Source organism: Centropristis striata, chromosome 5 (assembly GCF_030273125.1).
Source record: "Centropristis striata isolate RG_2023a ecotype Rhode Island chromosome 5, C.striata_1.0, whole genome shotgun sequence".
Classification (NCBI taxonomy): domain Eukaryota; kingdom Metazoa; phylum Chordata; class Actinopteri; order Perciformes; family Serranidae; genus Centropristis; species Centropristis striata.
This window is the reverse complement of record NC_081521.1, coordinates 24,615,558-24,638,536: the sequence shown is the minus strand read 5'-3', so window position 1 is coordinate 24,638,536 and position 22,979 is coordinate 24,615,558. Positions and strand designations below refer to the sequence as shown.

General features: G+C 38.2%; 3 protein-coding genes across 4 annotated transcripts in view; 1 reads left to right on the top strand and 2 right to left on the bottom strand.

Moving 5' to 3' along the window:
* Positions 1 to 259: 259 nt before the first annotated feature.
* LOC131971524 (chymotrypsin-like elastase family member 2A) lies at positions 260 to 6,339 on the top strand. The gene is made up of 8 exons (XM_059333033.1): positions 260 to 299; positions 516 to 604; positions 2,157 to 2,254; positions 2,841 to 2,963; positions 3,716 to 3,852; positions 5,210 to 5,355; positions 6,044 to 6,217; positions 6,322 to 6,339. Exons 1-8 carry the CDS (start codon positions 260 to 262, stop codon positions 6,337 to 6,339), a joined length of 825 nt encoding a protein of 274 aa, XP_059189016.1.
* A 404-nt stretch (positions 6,340 to 6,743) lies between these two features.
* tmem51a (transmembrane protein 51a) lies at positions 6,744 to 14,011 on the bottom strand. 2 transcript variants are annotated; one of them, XM_059333124.1, is made up of 3 exons: positions 13,855 to 14,011; positions 11,596 to 12,040; positions 6,744 to 10,763 (listed from the first exon to the last, which is right to left on the bottom strand). In XM_059333124.1, exons 2-3 carry the CDS (start codon positions 11,988 to 11,990, stop codon positions 10,358 to 10,360), a joined length of 801 nt encoding a protein of 266 aa, XP_059189107.1. In that variant the 5' UTR covers positions 11,991 to 12,040; positions 13,855 to 14,011; the 3' UTR covers positions 6,744 to 10,357. The 2 variants fall into 2 exon arrangements, with proteins under 2 accessions (XP_059189107.1, XP_059189108.1); XM_059333125.1 differs by lacking the exon at positions 13,855 to 14,011 and adding an exon at positions 13,679 to 13,835.
* Positions 14,012 to 21,905: 7,894 nt separating this feature from the next.
* Positions 21,906 to 22,979, bottom strand: part of kazna (kazrin, periplakin interacting protein a) — a 225,185-nt gene continuing 224,111 nt past the window's right edge. Inside the window, exon 18 of the mRNA XM_059332591.1 lies at positions 21,906 to 22,881. Coding sequence (XP_059188574.1) covers positions 22,723 to 22,881 — 159 coding nt within the window. The 3' untranslated portion in view covers positions 21,906 to 22,722. The remainder of the gene's footprint in view (positions 22,882 to 22,979) is intronic.

Below are 22,979 nucleotides of genomic sequence, written 5' to 3'. Positions count from 1 at the left end.
AATAATCTATTAAGTTTGAAGAAGGGTAGTTGAACAGCAGAAAATAATCCAGTGTTCCCAGTGGGCGTAGTGATGGGAAAACCCTGTCACTGAACACATGCTGCTGTGTTCTCAGTCTGCACAACTTGTTTGACTTTCTGCATGTGTCAGCCAGGCTTCTCAGGACAGTCTAAACCCCGGTTAGTGTTGCTAACATACAGTATAAATAAGAGCCTGTTGATAACACAAGATTTAGGCACACACTTCATACTCTCCAGTCATGAGTAGCCTGGTGGTTCTCGCTTTTGTGGTAGCTAGCGGTAAGACATTTTCCTGCACAAGTTACTTTAAACCTGTACAGTAATCCAGATGAACAGAGCCTTTTTGGTCGTGGAAATACAACTCATAATCGTATTATTTGTTCAAGCGTCCATAAACTTGTTAATTCTTGCCTCGAATTCATCAAAAACTCAAAATCAGCTGCTTTTGTTTGTTTGGGGCAAAATTCACAATATGTATTACTAACCTTGTCCCAGCATATGGATGTGGCATTCCCACTTTCCCCCCTGTGGTGAGCAGGGTGGTGGCAGGAGAGGACGCCAAGCCTCACAGCTGGCCCTGGCAGGTAAGGTCTGCTCCAAATGTGTAAAAAAAAACAAAAAACTCTGACAACCTGTCATATCAGTTGTTCACAACACAATTATAATGGCAAAATTACATTACACGATTACTGCAATGTCCATAGAAAATGTAAAAAATAATCATAATTTAATAATGTTATCAGTCAAATTCACACTTTGTTCATTGCATGTTTTGTCTCTTTTTTGGCAAACTAATTACATTACATAAGTGTAGGGAGAAGTATGCAGTTTAACCATGACTCTACTAAAGTTTACAAAAACACAAGAACAATTACAACACCCCTCACATGAATATTACAATTTTATTTTGACACCTATTTTACTATTGTTTAATTTAAAACCAACATGAAACTTTCTTTTTAGGTAAACCTTTCAGTAGTCTGATTCACTGTTTTTAGTTATTGTTTTATTTAGTTTAATTGTTTTTAATCTTTTAATTGTTTTTATTATTTTTTTATTGGTCAAATGTTGGTCTTAATTATTATTTTATTTTGTTTATTTTTTATTATTTTTTCATTGGTCAACTGTTGGTCTTAATTGTTTATAAGTTTAAGTCATGTCTTATTGATTTTTATTGGTCAACTTATAATTTAATTTAATTTAATTCTTCCTTTTTAATGATTTCAATTCACGTCTTATTCATTCTTACTGGTCGGCTATTATTAATTATTATTGATTTATTTCATTATTTTAATTTAGATTTTTTTTCTTCTTAATGGTATTACTCACAATGTATTATTATTTGTCGGTTTTAGCAGTGGTTCAAATGTTATTCTTTACACTACCCACACAGTGTTTGCGGCTGAAACTTCTGTCATATCTCACATGTTGTGATATTTCTACACCTGGATTCTCTGAATCTTTAGTATTTTACTAATCTTAAATTTCGGAGCAGGAATAGACAAATGAGAGATTAAATGCATTTGTAGTGTGCTGGAGTGAAACTGTAATGCGTAGAAGTATTCAGATCCCTTACTTAAGTAAAAGTACTAATACCACACTGTGAAATTACTCCACTAAAAGTAAAAGTCCTGCATTCAAAACTTACTGAAGTAAAAGTACAAAAGTATCAGCATCAAAATGTACATAAAGTATCAAAAGTAAAAGTACTCGTTATGCAGAATGATACCCACTGAGATTGTTTTATATATTCCAAATACATTATTGGATTGTTATTTTTGTTGCATTTATGTAAGCATCGTTTGGTTTTTCTCAAGGTAGGACTCATTTAAACTATTTAATATACTGTGATGAGGTTTAATTATGTCTAATCACTTTAAATTGATCATGTTGTTTTATGTTAAATCATGACGTAAAAAGTAACTAAAGTTGTCAGCTAAATGTAGTGGAGTAAAAAGTACAATATTTGCCTCTAAATGTAGTGAAGTAGAAGTATAAAGTAACATCAAATGGAAATACTCAAGTAAAGTACAAGTACCTCAAAATGTTACACACAATGAAAAGTACAGTACTTGAGTAAATGTACTTAGTTACTTTCCACCACTGGTAGTAATGTCCTGTCTCTACTCTGTTCAGATCTCGCTGCAGTCAGACAGCAGTGGGCGCTGGAGGCACATCTGTGGAGGAACCCTCATCTCCTCTGACTGGGTCCTCACTGCTGCACACTGCATCAAGTATGTTCAACTCCACCCTCAGGGGAAGGCTGTCAGTATAATCACAAAGGCAATACAGCATGTTCTGAAAGCCTCACAAACCTAGAGAGAGAAAGTTTCTGTTTAAGGTTGCATATGTATATTATTGCTTGCACCAGCCTTATTTGTTACATTGATGATCTATGGTAGTTTTTGTTATTAAGAAGTTAAGAGCTCCTAATGTTAATCTTTTATTTTTACTCACTAGTGATTCATTCATCACCAGCTTCATGCCAAACCAAATATGTGTGCCAGGAAATATTCTTATGCCCAACAGGAAATGATGCTTTTAATGTGAGTGTAAACGTTGCTGTTATGGAAAATGGAAAGCAGAGTAGAGTAGTTCTTCTAGAACGAGCAGCAATGGCATATAAAGTAAAAAAAAACTTTGCTTAAAGATTACTGCTTCAACCACTTAAAAACAGTTTGGTCTCGGAAACAACCGACCATGACCTCAACAACACTGCTTAGTGTCTGCACTCCACCATCAGCTTAATCACAGTTTTGTACGCACAGGTAGAAAGTCAATACTACTGTCCAAACCCCCGTGTCATCTGCCACCCCACAGTGACCGCTACAACTACAGAGTGGAGCTGGGTAAACACAGCCTGAAGACGAGCGAGGAGGGCTCGACAGCACGCAGGGCAGCCAAAATCATCACTCATGACGACTACAACACCATGCTCAGCCGGTAACTGCCACCCACACAGCTCGGCTCCAGATTACCTCATGAGTGAAGGGCAAGATCAGCAGGCCGCCATGTGTAGGCAGAGCATGAGTGTGATTAGTAAGATGGTTTTTCTTTAAAATGAGGAAGCAAAACAGTCATATATATAGTCATATTTCTTGTTATTATTTGTGTGGGAGTCTTTTCTTGTCCCTTGCATAGGGACCGATTATAGTCTATGTTTTTATACATACCCCAGTATGTATAAAAACATGCATACATGGGCACAATTAAATATATATAATCAAATCAAATCAAACTTTATTTATATAGCGCTTTTCATACATAGAAATGTAACACAAAGTGCTTTACAAAAAGTAAGAATAAAAACAGACAATAAAAATAACAAAACCCACCCCTCCCATCCACACAAACACACTCAGACACACACACAGCACATGTGTATGTATATACAATACTGTGCAAAAGTCTTGGGCCTGTTTCGATAACAGACACTTTTATTTTGAAAGGACAAAAAGAGACTTCCTGTCCATTGTAAAACTAACTCAACTAACTTGAGATGATACTGTAAAGATAACATCAAGGAGTTCAATGTTTTTATGTTTTAGCACCCCCTGAAGAGGCATGAGGTTAGTTAAGACAGCAATCTGGGCAGATTTAAGTATATTTTGTGTTGAGTAAGTTTTGTGATTGACCAAATTCTTAACGACCATTAATCAATCATTGATTCATTATTCCCATCCCTACTCTTGAAGTAATGACATCGCGCTGATCAAGCTGTCTTCCCCCGTCACCTTCTCTGACACAATCATGACCGCCTGCATCCCAGACGGGGGCGTCGTCCTGCCACATGGCGCTCCCTGCTATGTCACCGGCTGGGGTCGACTCTCCAGTGAGTAAAGCTGCACCTCTGCACAATGAGTCGCTGTGAATCTGCATTACAAATTTACACCCTTGACTTATCGGTTGCCTGCTTGGCAGTGTTCATACACCTGTAAGTCAATTTAGGTCAAATATTGAAGTCAGAGCAAATAATATTTCACAACAGTTAATTCACTGAGTTATCGACTGGAATAAGTTGAGGATTTATTTAATTAAATTTTATGTTGGCCCAATTTTTTAAATTTCTTATTCACTGAATATAAGTTGAGTTTTCAGTAGGTTGGAGAAATGCATTTACTCACATTGTTAATCTTATTTATGTTGATCTTATTTGTTTATTTTTATATTATTTAACTGTATATAGATTTATATTATATATATCTTTTAATCTACCTTTTTTTTAAAGACTACTTTTTAAAAAAGTGCAGTAATGCATGTTTCTAAAATCAATGAGTAATTGTGTTAAATAATTGTAAAATTATTTTAAAATTTACAAATAATAATCATCAATTATTGAGCACTGAGAATTATGATTTTTCTAATTTATATTGATCTAATTTATTTATTTACATTTAGTCATTTAGACGCTTTAATCCAAAGCGACTTACGGGAAAAAAATGATTATTATTATTATTTATAAATGATTTAACTATGTACATTTATAGATGCATTTTTTTGTTGTTTAAAAAGACAACTTTTTTTCCAAGTGCAATAATGCATGTTTCTAAAATCAATAAGTAATTATGTTCAATAATTGTGATCTAAAAAAAAACAACTATAATTTTTGCCATTATTGAGCAGCCCTAGTTTAACCCAGACCCTATTAAATAATAGCTTTATTTTGAAGGAACACATTACGCATTCTCACTTCTATCAGTAAAAAAAGAAACAAGCTATGCTTTTTATAAGGTTTAATATCATGTTTACTGACTTGATTTTGCTCTGCCTGCTGCCAGTAAAATCTGATAATGGTTTACAGCCTTCCTATCAGTAAAACACGTGTGACTGTCTTACAAGCTTCCAGTATTTACTAGAATTGGAGGGCCTCAATACTCTTGCACCATTGAACTGTGTTTCCACTCAGTAACAACAGAGAGGTGCCATACAGAACTATAAATGGGAGTGAGTATATCCAGTATAATCAAGGAAGCCCTCTGTCAGCTAAATGGCTCAACGGGCATCCCATGTACAGCACTTGGACACCATTAGTTTTGGTATAAAATGCAATCCTCTAACTCTCTACCCTGTGCACCATCTGCAACAGCAGAAAATAATCTCCCTCCAGCACCACATCTGTCCCCCGAGTGAACCTCGCTTAGAGGAAAATCTTGTTTCTTACCCGAGTTGAGCCTGTTTCTTCTCCACAGCCAGCGGCCCTGCAGCTGACATTCTGCAGCAGGCTCTCCTGCCTGTGGTTGGTCACGATATCTGCTCACAGAACGACTGGTGGAGCGTCCTGGCAACCGACAAGATGGTCTGTGCCGGAGGTGATGGCATCACAGCTGGCTGTAATGTGAGTTCATGAAGCAAGGGTCATATTCTCAAGATGCAACAGTAATTTAATGCTCGATTAAAGCAATGAGCGATGTCATGAGTCAAATTTCCATCCAGCACAGTACAAAAGACTCAATGAAAGGACTTTCACTTCAAAAAGAAGTGTTAAACAAGGGTGCAAATTCACAAGGGATGAATAAGGACACACGTTTCAATTGATTGTGATTGGTTTAAAGATGCAAAGAAGCCGGAGGGTGCAGTCAGACCTTTCTCCAGTGCTGACACAGTGCTGTGGAGAAAGGTCTGACGATAACAGACTAATCCAGATGTGAATATATAGAAAATGTGAACATGTGGTCCCATGTATACGTACATAGTAGAGATGGGGGAAAAATCAATACAGCAAAGTATCGCAATATTTTGCGTGGCAATATTTTATCGATTCATGGCTGCCAAGTATTGACATTTAGTGTTCAGACGGGCCATCAGTATGTTCATCTGTTTTTTTCCTGGAGGGTGTTACGGACTTAGTTTCAGGAATGTGGTGCTGTAGAGATGTCTGGGCCTACAACTCTTATCCTACAGAAAAAAATTATCAAGTTTGCATCCCTGTTCAAAAGAAAAAAGACTAAGTGATCACTGGTAGCCATTCGTCCTTAGTGTCTGTATATAAGCCGTGAGCCAACAGTGTGTGTGCTGACCTGCAGGGAGACTCTGGCGGACCCCTGAATTGCCAGAACCCAGACGGCTCATGGGACGTCCACGGCGTGGTGAGCTTTGGTTCTGGTCAGGGCTGCAACGTCCTCCAGAAGCCCACAGTCTTCACACAAGTCAGCTCCTACATCAAGTGGATGAACACAGTGAGGAACATTTTTCATTTTGTGATTACCTTGCCAGCATAAACAATGGAACCTGAGACCAACAAAGGCCTCGCCTTTCAAAAACAGGAAGTGTATTATAATTGTGCTTTCTGTTCACTCTGCAGGTTATGACCATCTACTGAAGAGGCTGTTCAACTGCTTTTGTCAGCAATAAGAACAACTAAGGTTTTTAATGTGTCATTTTTTTACACTGCAAAGTAAAAGGAAAACACAGACAGAGCCAGTGTTTGTTATTGTAAAGCCGAAGAACTGTGACAGCTATACAGCATCTGGATGTTTCTCTTACCTTCAGCTTTTAGTACAGTAGCTGCATATTAACCAAACATTGGCAAACAGTAACAAAGTGAGAAAATATTGACGTTAAAAACTTCCAATGGAATATGGCATACCAGTGGACATGGAATTACACAGACAGCTGTTCAAAATACACTCCTTAAACACTTGGTTAATTACCAAATACTTCCTTTTTATTTCTCATAAAATATTCATGAGATAAATCTGTTTTTACTCTTCAGAGAAATAAAAACAAAATTTTACACAAACATTAGAATTATCATAGAAAAGCACATTTTCACAGTACATATAAAAGACATATAGATTTAGGTCGTAAAAAAGCAATTATAAATGAACAAACAGCATGTGTTTCAGACACTCATCTAAGTAAAACAGAAAGTGACAGCTCGATCAAAACACTAATTTCATCAATGTAAAACATTCTGACTACAAAGAAATAAAAATCAATCATGTAGTTAACTGGTCCTTTGCAAATGAGGTACGGTGACTAAGTCTGCAGTACTAAACATGACAAAAAGAAAGAGTTAATACACTGTGTGGCAAGTTTCTCCTTTGACAACAACTCAGAGAAATGAAGAACATGAAATGCTAATTTTCTCAATGACCTTTTGCTTGACAAAATCTGGCAATACATGACAGCAATTGAGTAATCTTTTTTTGCTTTAATTAAATTGAGTTATACTCAAACAGTGTTGAACTGGGTGATTAAGTCACTAATAAAAAACTGTCTTTTGTCCCATAAAACAAAAGAGAAAAAAACATTTGCTGTGCAGTTTGATAAAATTTCTAAAGTGACAATTGACAATTGTTTGAGTGGTAAATCCTTTCATTTGGCTTCAGCTGTTTATATCAAAACAAGTCTAACCTGAAGAAGAAAGGAGAGTTTTTTTGATAAAATAGTGCACATTGGCACCCATGGCTCTCATACCAGTTCCCTGAACTGAACATCTGCTTTTTCTAACTGTTCCGCTCATTCTCTGCATACTTCTAAGTGAAAACAGGGCCGCGAGTCAAGCTGTGGCTGGAGGAATGATGATGAGCAAGGGAGTGAGCAATAGTTGCTGTTGTTACGCGCAGCTGCAAAGTCAAAGAGTCTTTCTGTTGGTCATCTACGAGCAAAAACAAGCCCGGAGAGAAGCAGAGACTACACTGCTCCACAGTGTTCACCATGGCTACGGGTAAAAGGCGTTCAGCTATTCACAAGCTCCGTCCATTATGCTCTTCCTCTTCTACACGCCATTTGTAAATTTTAAAGCAACACTGCGTTAGAGAAACAACATTAGAGCTCAAGTTCAGTCATATTCAGTCTGTTGAAATGTTTGAGGAAGGGCAGCAGTGTTGTTATAAGGCACTTAACTTAGTTTTGCAGTCAGTTAGCATTAGCTCTACTGAAAGACTCCATGAGATGAGACTGTCAGCTTCCTGGAAAACGGTTTCTTCCCTGAAGTAATTTATCTTGACCTTGTGATGACTGTTTCTGCCCGATCTGTTCTGCACACGCCTGTTCTGACTCTAAACAGTCAGGGTCATTGTCTGACATTGACCATCTAGTAGAACGGATCAGGTTTCCAGTAAGGATCAGGCAGTGACCACTTTTGCACCACTAGTAAGTGTAAATATACATCTCAGCTATAAATCCACCACAGATCTCCTCACATTTTCTTCCAACTAGTTTACACTCTTAACAACCATCTCTAAAGCTCAGTGTTTAGTTTTTGCATACCGTGTGGTTGAGTCTCTCACCCTGGACAAAGCAGCAGCCTTATTCTGGAGTTGGACAGCTGTTTGCTCGCTTGTTAGCCATGTCAGATTGATAAGATTGCCTGCATATCAGAGCTGTGAGTTTGTTTAAGCGTCTTTGTGCCCTTTATTTCAGGGAGTATTTATTGCAGCGGGGTTTAGTGATTTTGGGTAATGTCCTGCTTAGTGAAGAAACATCCACAACCTTAAAATCATGATTAGTTGGAGTTCCACCCCATTTTCAATATGGATTTTCATTTAAGTCAATAGTAAATAAATACATAAATAAACACCTTTAAAAACAAATATATGAAATGTACTCTGAAATAAAATAAAAATAGTCACTATATATATTAACAAATACAAATATATAAATGAGCCAATACAGTTAAATAAATATATTTTTTATTTAAAAAAGGATGTTTTTTAAAGATGACTTATATTTATATCAGGGTACTTTTGTTCCCTAATGTCACATATATTTTTTATGATCATTTATTAATTTTATTTTTTTATTCTGGCCAGCGTTGGATCTAACTGTTTATTTAACTATGTTGACTCATTTATTTACTCATTACTCATATATTTATAATTATATTTCGGTATGTATTCATTGCCTCATTTCATCATTTCAGGATTTATTTTACAATACTTGGATACATATTTATTTATCAATTTAATCTTGACTTAAATGGCATTCCAGAAGTCCAGTTCACTCTGACGTGGTGAACATGTTGTCCAAAATGTAAATAAAACTAATCCTTTATGAAATACATTAAATTGAAAACTGTACTGAAAATATATTTAACCTCTTAAAACCTACCTGTGTGTAAGGGTAGAGGTAAGGCTTTTATGTTTCAGCCATATGCTAAACAAGCACAAATGCAGAAATGAGAAGAAAAATGCATTTAGCCTCACAGTTCTTCTGTTCTAAGCTTTGGCTCAAATGTTTTGCTGGTCTAATGCTAAACCTACCCCCTACCCCTACACCTACATGGGCAGGTATATTTTAAGAGGTTGATTATCAAATTGATAGTTTGAAGGCATACACTCTGAATTTCATACATTCTGTTTTACTCAGCGTCCCAACTTCTTTGGAATCTAGGTTGTAGGATACAGCGTTTTGTCTTTCCAAGGAGAAACATAAAACTCAATCTAACTAACTAAGATCAAACTATTTTGTTAGAATTCAACAATTACAATTCCCATTAGGTTATGGAAAAATCCCTACGGCTAAGATTCATGGGAGCTGTGGCTGATAAATGTTGGCAAAGCTTTATTTTATAGCTTTCATTCAGCTTTTCAGGGAGACAGATAAAAAAAACCCCTCTGAACCAAAAGCTAGTTCAACAGAAGCTTATATGGAGGCGGGGAGGGGCTCTGGCTCTGTTTAAACCACGGAAAAGTCTCTCTTACACCAACGCTATTGTCAATATTGTCTTTCATATTCTAGCGGACCAGGAGACACAATACTGTTGACAATGAGGGAGAGTTTCTGTGTAGCATACCATCAGGTCAAGCAGGCTGAACACATGGAGCGGACATTTGGTAAACCACTGGCAGTGGTAATCCAAAACCTCCCAAGGTGAAGCACTGCCCAAACAGCAGCTACGTTCCAAAAAGAGTGTCCTGCACATATCTATTTCAGAGTGCACACAAACCCGCTTTTTAATGTTCGGCAATCTCTTTCTTTGTCAACTCATTTCTGCAGTCAGTGCACGGTGGAGGTCGTTACATAAAGATGATGCATAAACAGAAAACAACCTGACATCAAGGAAAACTGCATTTGGTGTGTGCTTTCAATCCCGCGCGCCACAGAATCTGTCACAGTGAGGAGAGGACCCAGAAACTATGTCCGTCACTACTTGTCTGTATACACTTCAGAGATGCAAAACTTGGAGAAAAGAGTAAAGGTTTCTCTGTTCTGATGTGGCACAAATAATGACAGAGAACAGATGTATTTCATAAAAAAGTGCCACTGATGTTCTGCAAGAAGAGCCATCTTCATGTCTTGGTTTAAAAAAATTCTGATCCAGATCCACAAAAGGTGATCGTGGAGGATTCCAGGAAATTCAGTAGATTGTTTTCAACATGATCATCTTGATCTTAAAGTGGAGGCACTTTATCCTCATACTGCGGCGGAGGGGTTAGAGGTTCTATACTGAATCCAGACGCCGGCTGAGAGTTATCAACGTTTTTCATGTGCAGCTTCTCTGATTTAATCCTGCGGATCTTGATAGGGAGGAGCTTGCGGCTGTTTTTCCCAGCTCTGCGATTCGATGTGGAAGCAACAGCTGTGGGAGCACCGGAGGCTGGAGCAGGCGTCGATACGGTAGTGTTAATCTCTGACCCCTCAAACTCGTACTGTACACCATCCACTTTGACAAGGTCGTCGTAGGAAGGTAGCTGGGAGGTGCTGGGCCGAGGGTTGCTCTGACGGACAGGGTACTGGTTGCTGCCTACTGCCTCTTCATAGCTGGGTACAGCAAACCGCTGGGCTTGTTCCTCAGCACTGCAGAAATATGACAGAAAAATATTAAAGCCATCCAACAGCATGGACTTAGCTATAATGTCAGCAAAGGAAAAAAGACAGGAACTTTACTAAATGTATTATGTAAAGTTCTTGAATTAAAAGCATGCTTCATGGTGAAGAACAAATCAGAAAATTTGAAATGTTTTCATGAATGAAAGGTAAAAGGGGCTTCATTTAACGACAGCAAAACTATATTGAAATACCCATTTACAAGCTCCCACACAACTCATAAATTATAATCCAAGTAAAAGTGTTTTAAACAACAAGGTTTTGGCAGTAATGCATGTGTTTGGGAAGTACTGGGCATACACATGGATAGATGAAACTTTAATTCTCTAAGCTGAGTGAGTTTGTAAGTAGTTTTGCTGTCATTAAACAAAGGCCCTATTTGCTTCAATTCATTAAAGATTTTCTCCGTTTTTGGATTCTCCATTCAATGTGGAGGGATGCAAGAAAAACATATTTTTCTTCAGAAATTCAAGGTAACACAAGGTGAGTAAGTGAGTACAAATGGTTAATTTGGGAGTGAAGAATTCCTTTAAAACTTGGCAGCCAAGTGTCATCTCTCAGAACTTTAAAGACCTCATTGATCTGACAAAAAGAATACCAGACATTGTTTTCAGTATCATGGGTTATCCGTCTAATCACTGAGTTTTGTAATGCTCTGAAAATAAACAAAATCCACTAGCTAATTTCTCTCACATGCACAAGATTGGTCAAATACATGCCCTGCTCACAGATATAACAACTTGGAAAAACAAATCTATGAAGTCTAAATGTTGTTTAGCTAGAAAGCTATAATTGGACTCACGTTTCTCTTTCCTCCTGCTCCCTGGCTGCCACTCCTCCGTTGTTCTGGGCCTCCTGGAGCCTCTGCTGCTCCCGCTGTTTGTTCCTCATTCCCAGACACAAGGAGAGCAGCAGCATGACAACCCCAGACCCCACCAGGACAAAGGCCACGGACGAAGCTTTATGTTTCCTGCCACTAGTACCGTCTTCTTCTGAACTGCTGCTGCTATTACCGGCCGCGTCTGCAGGTACCACGCTCCATACAATCATCACAATTCCGAGGGCCACAAGGCCAACCCCGAGAGCACAAAGTGCATACTGGGAACCTGAGTTTCCATTGTTTTCACTGCTGATGTTGTTGTTGCCGGTGCCTCCTCTGCCATGGGCACCTGGTGGTACTTCCACACTTGATCGCATCTTTTCAGTCCAAAACCCTTCAGTCAGACCAGCTCCAGTGAGGTCAAAACCTGCAAAGAAGAAGACAGGTGAGCTATCTGAAGTGTTCTGGCTCTCACCAGTCAAAGCTTTACTGTTAAGAGATGAAGAAGCTGAATGTCATCGCCACTCAATGACTTGTGCTTTATGAGAGAACCAACCCACTTTTAGCGGAAATTACATAAAACATGAACATAAATGACTGTAATAAAACTACCTTTGTAGAGACTTAGTAGGTGTGTTGCATAGTAAAAATTTACAGCAGACTTGCATTTTAGGTTACTCAGTGTCTACACATTACAAGGGTAGATAAGGATAACTATGGCTGTTGTAAAATATAGCAATATCTTGGGTGTACAGTATGAAGGATTAATGATCATCACCGCAAAGTTAAAATATCTATATCATCTTCAAGACTGACCTTTATTTTGAAAATCCTACTCAATATTTATTATTTTTAATAAAATGAGCATGCATTAAATGTCTGGAAGAGCTCAATTGTTTAACTGACTGTGTTATTAATTGTGTTAAATATGACATAATATCATTGTTGTGTGTCCTAATGGCAAACTGGGATGTTGGAGAGACCTTTTCAAGGAGTTTATGCGTCTTTGGACAGATTTTATCACCTCAATAGCGACACATTCATGCAAGATGCACTAATGACACATTAGAGGTGTGTAGTTGAGATCAAAATGAAGGCCAAGTTCGAAGACGGGTGTGGTATGAGCAAGGGTACGGGAAGTAGCCCAGTGGGAAGTAGGGAAGGGGGCACTGGTCCCGCAAATTTATGCCCCTGGTCCGTCAAATCCAATCCCATTTCATTTCTTTCATGTTAATCCAAAACAAAACATTAAAGGCAGCATTATTAGTTTAGCGTGAACTGAATTGTTACACACAGTAAAATTACCCTCTAACAGCTTTGAGCAGGACCACTCAAACATCTACTGCATACTAAGAACATGCTATTGATCACAAGGCCACCCTGCAGTGTAACCATTTTATCTTTACAAGATCATGAGGTCTGCTGGGATGCTGCAACTCTAACTTAACTCAAACAAATGAATGAACTATCTATATACAACCTCTGTGACGATCAATAATACACACTCTCCATGTCTGTGTGCACTCTGCAAACATGACCAGACTTGCAATCTGAAGTAGGTAAACCCCAGCTCCAATTTAGGAATACCCTCAGTGAAGAATGCATGGCATGAGTTATGCTTATCAGGGCAGCTGGATACACACTAACTAGACTGTTAGCCTGACACACACACACACACACACACACACACACACACGTCACAAGCCTGTTGTGTAATTCAGAGGAACATTTACGTGAAGATGTCACATATTATGGACTCGTGTGGGGCGTGACTAAAGGTTATATTTCACATGACAGGTTAGACATTGACATTCCCGCTTAAAAATAAAAAAAAATAAGCAACAAAGCTCTGTACAACACGGAAATATTTCTGAAGACAACTACTGTTTACCTCTTAAAATACTTTTTCACACTCTTAATTCGTCAAACTGCACAGCTTGGGTCAAATGCTAGGCTACATAGACTGTGTGATAATATTTAGGTGTTGTAGTGTGAGGGTGGAGCACTATATCCTCTTAATAAACGGGTTTTATACTGGTTTTATCGCTGCTTCGCTAACACGTACCGTGAAGTGTCCGTTTGGCTCCTCACTGGGCGGGTTGCTTACGTTGACCACAGCAGGATACAAGCAACAAGAACTTTCCAGAACCGCTACAAACTTGGCTACTGTGTAACTTTTAGCAACATTTCAGCGATAAAAGTGAAAGTTCCAGCGAGCTAAAATATCGGCTTTCCACTCACCTTCGCATCGTTTTGTCAAACTATTGCTCTCAGCTTCTTTTTCTTCTCCTTCTCAAAGCTAGGAGGTGTGGCGCTTGTTTTCTATTCCTCTGCCGACATAGACACGAGTGGATGTGGCATAATTTGGTGACAAATCGCGTTTAAGCGTCAGGAACTTTGCCTCTGAGACGGATGGGCCCAGACACAGAGAGAGAGAGGGAGAGGGAGGGGGCTCACTGCACTTCCAGTTTCATTAACCCTTTCACGCTCGGGCTTGTTGATAGATGGAGACAACTATGCGGAGAAATATTTTTGGTATTTAACCTCCAACACTGCTGGTGTGCCCTTTTAGTGAATATAACATAATAAAGTGACCACTAGGATAACCTTTCAGTGGAGAAATACTTTTCAAGTCACATCTAGAGTGTTATTTCAGTGGAGAAAAACTATATAGTGACCTCTAGGGCTCCCCTTTAGTGAAGAAAATGTCGTCACCCTGTTAAAATAATCGCCTGACTCATTTTTTCAAGTTTTGCAGGAAACACAAAAAACTTCACCAAAAGTGTAACATATGACATTTATTGATAATTTCACTCAAAAAGGATGTAACAAAGGATGGCTATTGGCATAGTAATAACACTGTGTGTAAATTCTGTAACTTAAGAGAAATAAATGACTTATTAGGCAATTTTTTGAACATGCCTTTGTGACTTAAGCAAGATATGGTAACACTTTATTTTGAAGGTGTCTACATAAGAGTCACACAAGCCTGTCAGAAACATGACATGACAAGTATCATGAGCATTAATGTTACTTCAAAGTGTCATTAATGTTCATGACACATCCCATGTCATGTTTATGACACACTCATGTCACTCTTATGTAGACACCTTAGAGTAAAGTGTTACCAATATTAGTGTCAACAATAAAACACTGATAAACTAAACTGATAACTAAACAATCTCCCTCTAGCTCTTCTTTGTTGAGTTCTTATCTGATGCCTCTGAATGTGGCAAATTGTCAAAGAAGTGATGATCTTAAAGGGGTAAAATCACATGATCTGATCAACTGAGGATGTAGGCGATTTTACCATAGGTGGCCGGCGTCCTGAGGAGATGGTTTAGGCAAAAAAAACAGTTTTGACAAAAAATGACTTTGGCGATTATTTTAACAGTGTGACAATATGATAAAGTGATCCCTAGGCTGCCACTGCAGTGGAGAAAAAAACAATTGCTTCCCCTAGTGTGCCCTTTACTGGAGAAAACATGATAAAGTGACCTCTAGGGTGCCTTTTCAGTGGAGAAAACACAATAAAGTTTCCTTAAGGATGTCCTTTCAGTGGACAAAACATGATTAAGTGGAGAAAACATGACAAAGTGACATCTAGGGTGCCATTTCAATGGAGAAAACGTTATATAGTGACCTCTTGTGCGATTTTAGTGCAGTAAACATGTTAAAGTGACACCGGAGAGTGCCCTTTCAGTTGAGAAAACACAATAAAGTTTACTTTAGGGTGCAATTTCAATGGAGAAAACATGATGATGTGCCCTTAAGGATTAAGATTTATAATATCTTATGATGATTAAAAAAATTCCCAGGTTTCCCTTCAGAGAACTGTGTCATTTGGCACTAATTGCATGCAAATTAGAAACAGCATTCAGTACATTTCCGATTAAATCTCTGCCCTAGAGAAGCTTTAGTCAGAGCACAGTCGGCTGAACATGCACAAATGTACCAGTTGTCTGCAGGGAGTGTACAAGTGAACATATTAAGAATAAAATTCTCAATAACAAATGAGTAATATGTGAATATTAACTTGGGTTTAAATGAAAATCAACAACTCCTTATAAACTCAACACAAGTACAATGTGCACACCACCTGAGGCCTTTTCCACATCTTGAAATGCACCGACGTTCCTAATAACTGGGGCTAAGTTGAATTACTTTACTGCTGGGTAGCTAGACCTGGAATAATTCATCAGAATTTATCAGTTGGTTTATGTTTTGTATTAATAATGTGTAAATGTAGTATAATGTTTGCTTCCAAAATGTTGTGCAGTAGAAGTATAAAGTAGCAAAGTGGAAACACTTAAATAAAGTACAAGTAATTAAAAAAAAGAAGAAACTTCAGTACAACACTTGCGTGAAGGTACTTAGTAACATTTCACCACTGCTACTAAAGGAGAAAATGCACAGCGTTTTCAGTGATGACACATAATGGAGTCATCAAAACATGATGAGATATAATCTGTGTTGACGCGTTGTGTGTTATAGAGGAAATTTTTTGGTTATGAACAGAGGAATGTCATAATCTGACTAAAAATCCAAGAGTGAAATATTTTTGGTGAGGAACTGACTTGAACACATTTGTGAAGTGTATTTATTGTGAGAACGATACAGTCAGACAGTTAAACCTTCTGTTCATCGCCAAGCTTCAGTCTGACTGATACACTCACATAAAACTAGCAGGAGTCCAACTGTTTGTACACTACTGCTTCTCAAAGTGAGATCTGAGGACCAGCAGGGGTCATTGAAAGGGTTTGAAGTGATCAATTTTATCTAATGACTTGAGTACCTTTCTTTTCTGATCAGGAGACATGCCATGTTAGCTTTCAAAACACTGTGACAGACTTGTGAGAGCTCTGATTCATTCTGCACGGTTTGCCTTTGTGTTTATTGGTCCCATTAAGTTTGTAGTTACAGCCCGATTAATGCAAATTGTTCCCAAAAAAAAAACATTTAAAAGTATGCCGCATGCTGAAGTTAATTTCATAATCCAAGCAATTTTAAGACCTGGTACTTTTTAAGGCCCGAAATTCAGACAATTGGACAGCGACGGCCTGTTATTCAGACTTTTTAAAGAGCTGCATAAATAACAGCAATTTTCTCTGCTTGCTATTTATTTTGTTTCATCACAATTGGACCGATTTGCATAAATCTCTTCTGAGTCAAACTTCACCACAAAATACTGACATGATTTTTGTTGTCCATGATAATAAATGTGACCTTCTGCCAGACACCATAAATGACAACTGATAAATAAGACTGAACTCCACTGACTGACTCACTGTGGTCTTACGGTAATACTTCCCCATGTAGTGGCACTGTCACACTGATCAGTTTCATATCGGGCTTACACAAACAGATCTTTACTTCCTCTTTGTAAATTTACCACCAACTCACTGTCTCCAGACACATACAAGCACAAACGTCTCTGTGTTTGTGCTTGTATTTATCTAGTTTAAGTGTTGTTACCCAGCACAGTAAAAACAGGGTCAACATGGCTCGACTTCCTCCTCCCAGAGTCCTCTTCGGTGTCGGCCAGCAACAATGAGGACTAGACTTTCACAATAATGACAAAACCAGTCGCAACCCCGACCACTCGCTGTATTGTTCTTTTTGAGTGAGGCAACCACCCTGTTGTGCTGGGCTCAGGGGAGGTTTTCTTCCTCCACAGTGTATGTCTGGTTCCTCTGTTTTACCACACACACACACACACACACAGGGAGGGAAAAATAGACAGAGAACCGCAGTGAACAAGCCTTGATTACATCTGGAAGTCGTATCACTGTCAGCCTGTAATCAAATTAAGTGATATGTTGGTAGCTATGACGGAAAAATGTAACAAATAAGCTTAATTTACACAGCCTCGTAGCCTTATGTGTAGCAAATCAAGGCTATATTATATGTTGCATTAGACTATTCAATCAATATCACATGCAGTGCACCTTTCCCTACAAATAAAAAGAGGCATAACTCAAATAAAATAACTGTTGTTGTTGCAATCCAATTTGCAAGCTCCTTCACGTCCACTGACGTAAGATGATCGATCTTGGTTTTATGGCTGCTGTAATTACATTTCTCCTCTGAATGCTTCTCTAATAAGCAGCTCAGTTCACTCTCAGGGGGAACTTGGCCTGACACACCTTCCCTCGTCATACCTGTGATATTGTGAGATGTGAGTACAAAGGGGCATAGTGGTGGATTACCATAAAGGTAAGTGAGGTAGTACTCCTTGCTGTGTCATCCCTGGCTGGTCACAATGATCGAGTCATTGTGAGTAAGAGGAGGAAGTTTCACCACTTTGTATTGCATGTATGTCTGAACTTGAGTTAACATGCCAGACAGGGAGCAGAGAGACGAGAGATTACTGGAGTGACTCACAGAAACACTGTTGAGAAATCAGTCAAGTGTAAAGAGTCTCTACGAACACAAAGGTAATCACTGTGTTTAGTTTGGACCCCTCATTTGCATTAAAGTGGAGGCACTGAACCACACACACTGCCTCGTGCAAATAAGCCCAGTAAGGAGGATCGGTTCTCTCACATTTAAATGTTCTTATAACGGTGAATTCTCCATGCCCTGCTGTCATCATTTATTCATACATTTTTAATGTTTCTATCATTTACTCTTCATAAAACTGTCAAAGTTCCTCTCATTCAAACATTTCATACACCACCACAAGTCTGACCAATCAACTTTCTTCAAGCTTTCTAGAAATAATCAGATGTTTATTGATTTTTATGTTGTATAATCATGTGGGTTGTTCTGTTGAACACTATTAAAGTCCTGGTTGAGCGCGTACCATAGAGGCATTGTCCTCATAAGCGGGCGGCCTGGGTTCGAATCTGACTCGGAGCCCTTTCCCGCATGTCTTCCCCTTTTTCTCTATGAATAAAGGCCAAAAAATATCTTTAAAAAAAACAAGGTCCAAAGCAGCCTGACTGACACAGAACCCTCAATCATTATTGTTGGAGCCATTTTTTTTGTATTGATTACAAAATTAGAATTAAAATTAGTATTTGTTAATAATCAAGGTAATGTAAATCTCTTTTGTTAAGATGGCACAGTTTAAATGAAATTCAAAGAACAGGCAAGTACAATTATCAACTTCTAAAGTTTCTGTGACTAGCATGTTTGCACACTGCAGCCTATTTACACATCCTGTATAGGCAGTGCAACATGAGTTCTCATTCGCTGTTTCTGGTTTTCTGGCTGCCTGAAGAATTTAAGTCAAATATTGACTCTCCTTTTAGATCTGGTTTGACCTCCACCGACTCCTGAGAAAATACCTGTCTCTTTAGCTCCTTGACATGTGACTTTCTTTACCAGCTAGTTGTTGTTTGGTGCATTACTGAAAAGGTCTATCAGGCACCATCCCAGTGTCAGGGGCCACCCCTGGCTATGTGGGGGCCAGTTTTCAGGTGATAATGGCCCACTGAGGCCTGAGTCTGAGTCAAGGGTCATAGGCTGGGCTTACCTGGCTTTGCGCAGGGATACGGGTACACTCAGCGCAGTAGCTCATTTCTCATCAACCCAGTATTTAAAATAAAAAATGGACAACAACCAACAATACTGGTCAAATGAGGACATTATTCTGCTCATTATCATGGCAGATTAATAAATCAGCAGTTGTAAAGCTACCAACATGACACGTACCAATGTCGCAGAGACACAAAATCACCACAAACATTTAACACCTACAGAGACACACAAACAGATGACAAAGAGAATCAACAGCTACAAAGAGACAAAAACATGCAAAACTGCTAAAAAGAGACACAAAACAGCTAAAAAGAGGCAGGCGACCACAAAGTAACTCATCATGACTATTAAAAGAGACAAAACAACCACAAAGACACTCATAATGACCACAGAGACACAAAACAACTACAAAGACAAATAAAACAACAACAAAGTGACACAAAACAACTACAAAGAGACAAAACAACAAAAAATTGAAACAAAACAACTATAAAGGTACTTAAAAACAACAACGAAGTGACACAAAACAACTGCAGACACAAAACAACAAAAAAAGAAACAAAACAACAAAGTAACACAAAACAACTATAAAGTGACACAAAACAACAACAGTGACACAAAACAACTACAAAGAGACACAAAACAACTACAAAGAGACACAAAACAACAAAAAAGAAACAAAACAATAACAAAGGACCACAAAACAACAACAGAGACACACAACTACAATAAATTGACACAAAACAACTACAAATAGACACAAAACAACTACAAATAGATACAAAACAACTACAAAGAGACATAAAACAACTACAAAGAGACACAAAACAACAAAAAAGTGACACAAAACAACTAGTCATAGACACAAAATAACTACAAAGAGACGCACAACAACAAAGTGACACAAAACAACTACAAAGAGACATAAAACAACAACAAAGTGACACAAAACAACTATAAAGAGACTAAAAGCTGAACAAACCCAGAAAGTTGGCTGATAACTTTCTGTAAACGTGTCATTGTGAGATATCTCTTTCCCATTTCAGTACATGTAGTAATTAGGGCCCGAGCAGGCTGTAAAAAACGTAGATAAAGGTTAAAATGTATATTTAGAAATAGTAAAAACATACATAAAAGCAACAATGAATGAACAGGGACAAAACTGTTTTTGTGTCTTTTTGTTCTACACCTAGGGATTGTAAACCTACGCCCAGAGGGGAGGAGCTGAAACTCTGTGTGCAATGGATGGGAACTGTCATTTAAAATTGAACCAGTAATGCGCTGTAATTGTTTTGTGTACAAGGTCTCCACGTTGGGCTGTGGCTCACCAATCAGTCTGCTAGACCACTTTACTATTTGGTTGACTGAGTTTTTATTTTTCAATGAGAGGTTGCCGTCGGGGTGTGTGCGTTACAGGGGCCAGTCTATACCACCCCTATGAATTTCATTGCCTTAAGTGTTATAGTGTGGCCATGGTACCAAATATGAAATTAGACTGCCACCACAGTGCCACCTAGGAGCCGATCAATAAAAACTTAAAGGGTTATCCTCAGGAGGGCATTGACAATAATTGTAGCAAGTTTTGTATAATAATGCACAAACTATCCCTTTAATCCTCATACAGTGTCTGAAGGAGGACTCTTAACTGATATGTATAAGTTAGAAGAGGCAGGTAGCAATGGTGGAAAGTAACTATGTACATTTACTCAAGTACTGGACTTTTTGAGGTACTTTTATGTACATTTTATGTAACTTTATACTTCTACTCCACTACATTTTGAGACATAAATTGTACTTTTTATTCCTCTACATTTAGCCAACAGTTTTAGTTACTTTTCAGGTCAAGATTTAAAATGAAAAACATGATACATTTAAAATGATTACCCATTTTTATAAATTAAACCACTTAAAAGTTTATTAGGTAGTTAAAATGAGCGGAGTGGAGTCATTTCACAGTGTGGTATTAGTACTTTTACTGAAGTAAAGGATCTGAACACTTCTTCCACCACTGTCTTTTTTACTTCTTTACTTTTTTTTTTTTTAACATTTATTATTATTGTTATTATTATTATTATTATTTTTTTTAATTAATTATTTTTTATTAATTCTTTATTTTTATTTATTTTTTAAAATTATTCTTTCTGCGCTTCTGCGCATGCACGGCTTTTTTCAGCTTCTGCGCATGTGCGGCTTTTTCGCTTCTGCGCATGCGCACTGTCCAGAAAGGCCGCGCATGCGCAGAACCGCAAAAGGCCGCGCATGCGCAGAAGCGCCGAAAAAAAAGGACCTAACCTGAAAAGTAACTAAAGCTGTCAGCTAAATGTAGAGGAATAAAAATTACAATATATGTCTCAAAATGTAGTGGAGTAGAGGTATAAAGTTACATAAAATGTACATAAAAGTACCTCTTACTTTCCACCATTGCTACCTGCCTCTTCTAACTTATACATATCAGTTAAGAGTCCTCCTTCAGACACTGTATGAGGATTAAAGGGATAGTTTGTGCATTATTATACAAAACTTGCTACAATTATTGTCAATGCCCTCCTGAGGATAACCCTTTAAGGTTTTATTGATCGGCCCCTAGGTGGCACTGTGGTGGCAGTCTAATTTCACATTTGGTACCGTGGCCACACTATAACACTTAAGGAAATGAAATTCATAGGGGTGGTATAGAATGGCCCCTGTAACGCACACACCCCGACGGCAGCATGCCCCGACACGCGTGTACTGCAAGGGCCCGTTCAGTACTGCTTGCAGTCCTAGTTTTATCTGTATTTTTCATGCTGAAGAAAAGTGCAACAAGGTTGTCAGATTTGAGACGTCATCTTTATTTCATTAAAAGGAACTCTCATTTTCACATACAGTTTATGCATCCTTACACCTTTTGGCCTTTAGGCTTCTATGGACATACAGCTCTGCAGTCATCTTTTGTTGGCATTGTTCAAATATTTTTCCACGTTTACTGCACAGTATAAAACATCAGAAGAGAGTGCTACATTTGTTTAGACACAACTGTGTAAATGTGCAAGATGAAAAATGACTATCAAACATAAACTCTAGAATTTAAAATTTGATTCAAGTCTTTTTTTTTTTTGTCCACTGTCCTCAGCTACATTGACAAGGCATCACAAACAGCAGAATTGAATGAAACGAGAAAAAATGTACACTGATATGAAACTTCTTTTGTTTTTTCATTAAGTACCCTGTATTATACAAACAGTCTTTTGTTAAAATCTCATTTCCCTCAGAGAAACAGTCAGTAGCAACCAGTCAACAAACAAAGTCACATCCTGATTCACAGAGAAGCATTTACACACATAAAATAGAAAAATAATCATCTAGCTTGAGTCCTTCATCTCCTGATTCTGGCATTGTGGACGGGAAATTACTGCCCTTAAAAACATTAAAACACCGCCTGACCACAGTGATTTTTTTTTCTTAAACTAGGAAACTTGTAGAATCCTATCCTGTTTAAAAAGTGCAATCTGTCCTGTAAATTCTCATCTTTAGCAAAAATAACCACCCAGTGTTCAGGTGCACATGACTAAAGTCCATGATGTACAGTAGTTTTTAGTTGTGATGAAGCTGATGAAGCTGGTGTTTCGTCACACTCTGGTGACCTCAAACGTTGGTAACCTCGATGCTGGTGTAACCGTGGATCGGGCTTCCCTCGGCTCTGGGCGGAGTCTGGTCTCGAACCTCCCGGGGCAGGGAGCCGTAGCTGCTGTGGCAGCTCAAGTCTCGGCCATTGCGGGCTTTAGGGCTGAACCCTGACGGAGGCTGAAACAGAAATACACTCAAAACAGGGAAAATATTTTCTCCGTGTAGTGTAATTAAAGCACCTTGTGTTGTATTTTGTATTCAGCCTGCTGCCATAC